We start from the raw sequence: 6,127 nt of genomic DNA, 5'->3' as shown, positions 1-6,127 counted from the left end.
ACGTATTCATTTTTTTTTTCCGATGACAAAATCACCAATTAACATCAAAATCACCAATTAATTAACATCAGGTTTTTTTTTTAGATATTTCTTGCCAAGGTGATGAAACTCGAAACAGTTCCTTTCCATCAGAGTTCAAATTAATTAGTTTCGCGGGTCTTCGATCGTCGGCAATCAGATGCTATAATGAAAGGCGTTCGAAGGTGAAAATTGGCTTGGTATGTCCGTAGAATTATTTGTGTGTTGTTATGTGACCTCTCGCTTCCCGGGGCCAAAACAACTGATTATTTTCTTATAGTACACCATCGTGTGTGTGTGTGTGTTTATTTGTATGTGTCTATGTGTGTTTTCTTGTGTGTGTGTGTGTGTGTGTGTGTGTGTGTGTGTGTGTGTGTGTGTTTGTTTGCTTGTGTGTGTGTGTGTTTGTTTGCTTGCGTGCGTGTGTCTGTTTGTTTGTTTGTTTGTATGTGTGTGTGTGTTTGTTTACTTACGTGCGTGTGTCTGTTTGTTTGCTTGTTTGTATGTGTGTGTGTGTATGTAGGTGTGTGTGTACGCACGACTTACACACTGTCTTCCAGCAACTAATCTACACAAATACAGAAAGTGTTCGTATCAAGTTTAATCCCCATGAGACCTGTAGGTAATTTTCTTACCTATTGTCATATTGTACTCTTCCTACTTCCGTAAGTTTAGTCTGCGAATGACTTCAAGCCTTAGCCCTGGAGATGCAACTTTAGGTAGCATCTGCAAGTTTGAAAACTACTGTTGTGAAATTCGGTTTTCCACTGTTCTTTCTCATCGCAAAAGAGAGAATAAGAGACAGAGAGAGAGAGGGAGAGGGAGAGGGAGAGGGAGAGGGAGAGAGAGAGAGAGAAGAGAGAGAGAGAGAGAGAGAGAGAGAGAGAGAGAGAGAGAGAGAGAGAGAGAGAGAGAGAGAGAGAGAGGGAGAGGGAGAGGGAGAGGAGAGAGAGAGAGAGAAGAGAGAGAGAGAGAGAGAGAGAGAGAGAGAGAAAGAGAGAGAGAGAGAGGGAGAGAGAGAGAGAGAGAGAGAGAGAGAGAGAGAGAGAGCGAGAGAGAGAGAGAGAGAGAGAGGGGGGGGGGGTGAGAAAGAAAGAGAGAGAGAGAGAGAAAGACGGAAGAAAGAGACAAACAGACAGTCAGAAAGTCCCTGAGGCTTCCATATATAAAATCACACAGGCCAATCACAAAGTGGGAAATTTTCATACAGAAACCGATACTTTTTATATGTGCATGTCTCTGTTTTCTTTCAGATCTCCAATTTATCAATCTTCAATTTATCTAATTTAGTCTCATTATTGCAATTAGATAAGAGGAATCGAATGATAATAATGTGATAATAATTCGATGTTAAAGATGCATCTAACATCTACATTTTTTGGTATGACAAAAGAAACAGATAAAATATACCTAACTTCATGAATATATGTATTTTCTTATTACAGAATGATGTATTTTGCTACACGTTCTCTAATGTCCTTTTTCTCTAAGTTGGTTTCTAACTCAGATTTGAACAATATTTGACATTTCAAGGCAATTTTAGGAGAAATTCTCTCTCTCTCTATCTCTTTCTTTCTCTTTCTCTCTCCCTCTTTCATTCAGTTTTCTGAGCCAGTGCCTAAGTAATATGGAAATTTTCTAAACAAACACACTAACACTATCTAACTTCTGAACAAGTAACTGAGCAATATTATTTCTATTTGTGGTAACTCCCAACGAGTAATATCTTTACTATGTTGCTTGACTTCCAATTGTTAGGAAAAAAAAAGTTAATCTAAAAGGAAATTGACTTTATTGCTTCATTTTGTCCATCGTCTGTCGCTTTCAAAAACTATGAAAATTGTACCATTTATATTGTACTATTTTTATTCATCGAAATTGTACTGGCGTTGAAACTGAAATATTATTGTTGAAAGCTATTGGAATTGTACTATCGCTGTTGAAATATATTGAAATTGCAATTTGCCTATTGGAATTGGACTATCAATATCGAAAACTATTTTGCACCATTGCTATCAAAACCAACGAAACATTACTGAACGAAATCTATAGATATGATGACGAAAACAATTGAAATTGCTTTAAGGCAGACAAATAAACCATCTCCTTTTTACTTCATCTATTTAGAAATCTTTCTGTTCTTTGTCTATTCAGCTTTTAAAAAATCAAGTTTTTAATTCGTTTGCTTCCTGTTATTTGATACGTCGTGTCGGAATTGTGTAATTATAACAGCTTACTAATTTGGTTAACTTTATCGATATTATTATTATCATTATTATTATTATTATGATTGTTATTATTGTTATTATCATTATTATTATTATTATTATTATTATTATTATTATTATTATTATTATTATTATTATTATTATTATTATTATTATTATTATTATTATTTTTATTATTATTATTATCATTATCATTATTATTATAGTTAACATTATTATCATCATAATTATCATCATCATCATTATTAATTTATTATGATTATTATCATTATCCTCATTATCACTATGATTATTATCCTTATTTCTATTACTAGTATAATTATCGTTATTATTGTTATTACTAGTATCATTATTATTATTATTAGTAGTAGTAATAATAGTATTATTATTATCATATTATTATTATTATTATTATTATTATTATTATTATCATTATTGTTAATGTTATTATTATAATAATTATCATTATCATTGTCATTATTTATAATATTATCATAATTATTGTTTTCATTAGCATCATTATCGTTATCAATAACATAATCATTATCATTATCAATAATATAATCATTATCATTATAATCATTGTTATCATTAGCATCATTACCATTATCACTGTTATTATGATCCATATCATTACTACTGTCATCATCATCATCATCATTATTACTATCATCATCATCACTATCCTCATAACCATTATTTCATTACTGTTGCTATTATTATTAATGTCATATGCTACTACATCTACCACTGCTATTATCATCATTACCAGTATCATCATAACTATAATTTTCATCATTATCAAACACATGATCGGCCTGTCCCCTGCCTGCTATGGAAGCAAAGAATACAAAACACATACCTGCATACAAACGGGTTCCAGTGGCATACACACAGGTTCCAGTGGCATACATACAGGTTCCAGTGGCATACATCCAGGTTCCAGTAGCATACACACAGGTTCCAGTGGCATACACATAGGTTCCAGTGGCATACACATAGGTTCCAGTGGCATACATACAGGTTCCAGTGGCATACATACAGGTTCCAGTGGCATACATCCAGGTTCCAGTAGCATACACACAGGTTCCAGTGGCATACACATAGGTTCCAGTGGCATACACATAGGTTCCAGTGGCATACATCCAGGTTCCAGTGGCATACACACAGGTTCCAGTGGCATACACACAGGTTCCAGTGGCATACACACAGGTTCCAGTGGCATACACATAGGTTCCAGTGGCATACACATAGGTTCCAGTGGCATACACATAGGTTCCAGTGGCATACATCCAGGTTCCAGTGGCATACACACAGGTTCCAGTGGCATACACATAGGTTCCAGTGGCATACACACAGGTTCCAGTGGCATACACACAGGTTCCAGTGGCATACACATAGGTTCCAGTGGCATACACATAGGTTCCAGTGGCATACACATAGGTTCCAGTGGCATACATCCAGGTTCCAGTGGCATACACACAGGTTCCAGTGGCATACACATAGGTTCCAGTGGCATACACATAGGTTCCAGTGGCATACATACAGGTTCCAGTGGCATACATATAGGTTCCAGTGGCATACATATAGGTTCCAGTGGCATACATACAGGTTCCAGTGGCATACACATAGGTTCCAGTGGCATACATACAGGTTCCAGTGGCATACACATAGGTTCCAGCGGCATACACATAGGTTCCACGGGCATACATACAGGTTCCAGTGGCATACATATAGGTTCCAGCGGCATACATACAGGTTCCAGCGGCATACACATAGGTTCCAGTGGCATACATACAGGTTCCAGTGGCATACATACAGGTTCCAGCGGCATACACATAGGTTCCAGTGACATACATAGAGGTTCCAGTGGCATACATACAGGTTCCAGCGGCATACACATAGGTTCCAGTGGCATACATACAGGTTCCAGTGGCATACATACAGGTTCCAGTGTCATACACATAGGTTCCAGTGGCATACATATAGGTTCCAGTGGCATACATATAGGTTTCAGAGGCATACATATAGGTTCCAGTGGCATACATAGAGGTTCCAGTGGCATACATACAGGTTCCAGCGGCATACATATAGATTCCAGAGGCATACATATAGGTTCCAGTGGCATATATAGAGGTTTTAGTGGCATACATATAAGTTCCAGTGGCACACATACAGGTTCCAGTGGCATACATATAGGTTCCAGTGGCATACATACAGGTTCGAGTATACATACATATCTAAGAAAAAAAATAATATTTTGTATGTTCGTACTGTCACGCAATAAAGAAATGCCACGAAATACGCTTGTACAATTTTCTCAGCTTAAGTCACCTCACGAGCCTACGGAGAGGAGAACAGGATATCAAAATTTTGGCTTCTGCGGCATCGACAGGAACGGAACACGAGAGAGAAAAAAAAAGGGGCGGGAAAATTTGGAACAGCAGACATTCACCTGGTCGAGAGATATTTGCCGCTGCTTGCACATTTCTCATGCAACGGGGAAGAAACTTTGCATGCTTGTCCTGTGCATGTGTCTCTCTTTTTTTTTTTTTTTTTTTTTTTTTTTTTTTTTTTTTTTTTTTTTTTTTTTGTTGTCTAACGTTTCGGGGGGAAATTGATTGTAAAACTGTTTGATGTAAATAGTGGATACGAGCCTATTCGTTTTCTATCGTGGTTTGAGTTAAGAGGCAGTGCCTTGTAAATTCATGATTTTGAGAACGAATTTTTACTCTTAATATTTTTTATCTATTTTTATACCGTCAGTGGGTCACTCATTAATGAATGTTGAAATATTTACTGGTAGTCCTAGTTACTACAAGCGAAGATATGTCATTAGACGCAATATTCTTCCTGGACAATTGGTATGCGGCATCTGCCAGTCATAATGTCTTAGAAAATCATGTTCAAAGTGTATGTGGCTATGAGACAGAGGGAGGAAGAGAAGGGGAAGGAAAGAGAGAGAGATTGGCAGAGGGGAAAGGAGAGATGACGAGAGAGGAATAGGGAGAAAGGGAATGAGAAATGGAGGGATGGGGAGAGAGAAAGAGAGAATGACAGGAAATGGAGTGAGTAAGTGATTGCATAAGTGAATGGGAGAGAGAGAGAGAGAGAGAGAGAGAGAGAGAGAGAGAGAGAGAGAGAGAGAGAGAGAGAGAGAGAGAGAGAGAGAGAGAGAGAAAGAAAGAGAGAGAGAGAGAGAGAGAGAGAGAGAGTTAGAAAAAAAGTAGAGAAAAAGATAGAAAGAGAAAGAGAAAGAGAGAGAGAGAGAGAGAGAGAGAGAGAGAGAGAGAGAGAGAGAGAGAGAGAGAGAGAGAGAGAGAGAGAGAGAGAGAGAGAGAGAGTTAGAAAGACACAGACCAAAACACAGTGATAAACAGACAGACAAAGGAACAGAAAGGGAGAGAAATGAACAGAAAAGAGAGAGTAGACATACGCATTATTTTACGTGTTACATTATAGTGTATTGAGTAGTGGGATGGTACTAGTGGCGTAGCAGCTTGACATGTGAGTGCTGAGCGCCGCTAGACACACCTTCATTATAATAATATGTTTGTAATGTTAGCCCAACACGACACAGGGAAGAGGCGCCGAGTGCAGAAGCCCTGATACAGTAGGTTAATGTACTTTGAAAGTATTTTTGTGCGCGGGTACACAACATATGTATTTCTTCGTGCATCTGTGAATGTTCAGCTGTCTGTTTGTCACTATCAATTTGTTTGTTTGTTCATGTGTTTGTTTTATGGGCGTGTAAATGGATGATGCTAATGCTGATATCGTACATGATCTACTTACGTACTCAATGTAATGTATAAGCCATACCATACATTGGGCCGTTCTTAGTAGTATGCAAATGTTATAGGCTATAAGATGTGATATTG

At 37.5% G+C, this 6,127-nt stretch overlaps 1 protein-coding gene across 1 annotated transcript in view; it reads right to left on the bottom strand.

The window, feature by feature from the left end:
* LOC125031539 overlaps positions 1 to 4,441 on the bottom strand; it is a 13,079-nt gene extending 8,638 nt beyond the window's left edge. Inside the window, exons 1-2 of the mRNA XM_047622420.1 lie at positions 3,109 to 4,441; positions 1,462 to 1,516 (exon numbers count right to left, since the gene is read on the bottom strand). Of these exons, the coding sequence (XP_047478376.1) occupies positions 1,462 to 1,516; positions 3,109 to 4,441 (1,388 nt within the window). The remainder of the gene's footprint in view (positions 1 to 1,461; positions 1,517 to 3,108) is intronic.
* Positions 4,442 to 6,127: the final 1,686 nt, after the last annotated feature.

Source organism: Penaeus chinensis, chromosome 13, assembly GCF_019202785.1.
Source record: "Penaeus chinensis breed Huanghai No. 1 chromosome 13, ASM1920278v2, whole genome shotgun sequence".
Classification (NCBI taxonomy): Eukaryota; Metazoa; Arthropoda; class Malacostraca; order Decapoda; family Penaeidae; genus Penaeus; species Penaeus chinensis.
Note: the sequence above shows the minus strand (reverse complement) of the source record. Positions and strands in the feature narration are given on the sequence as shown.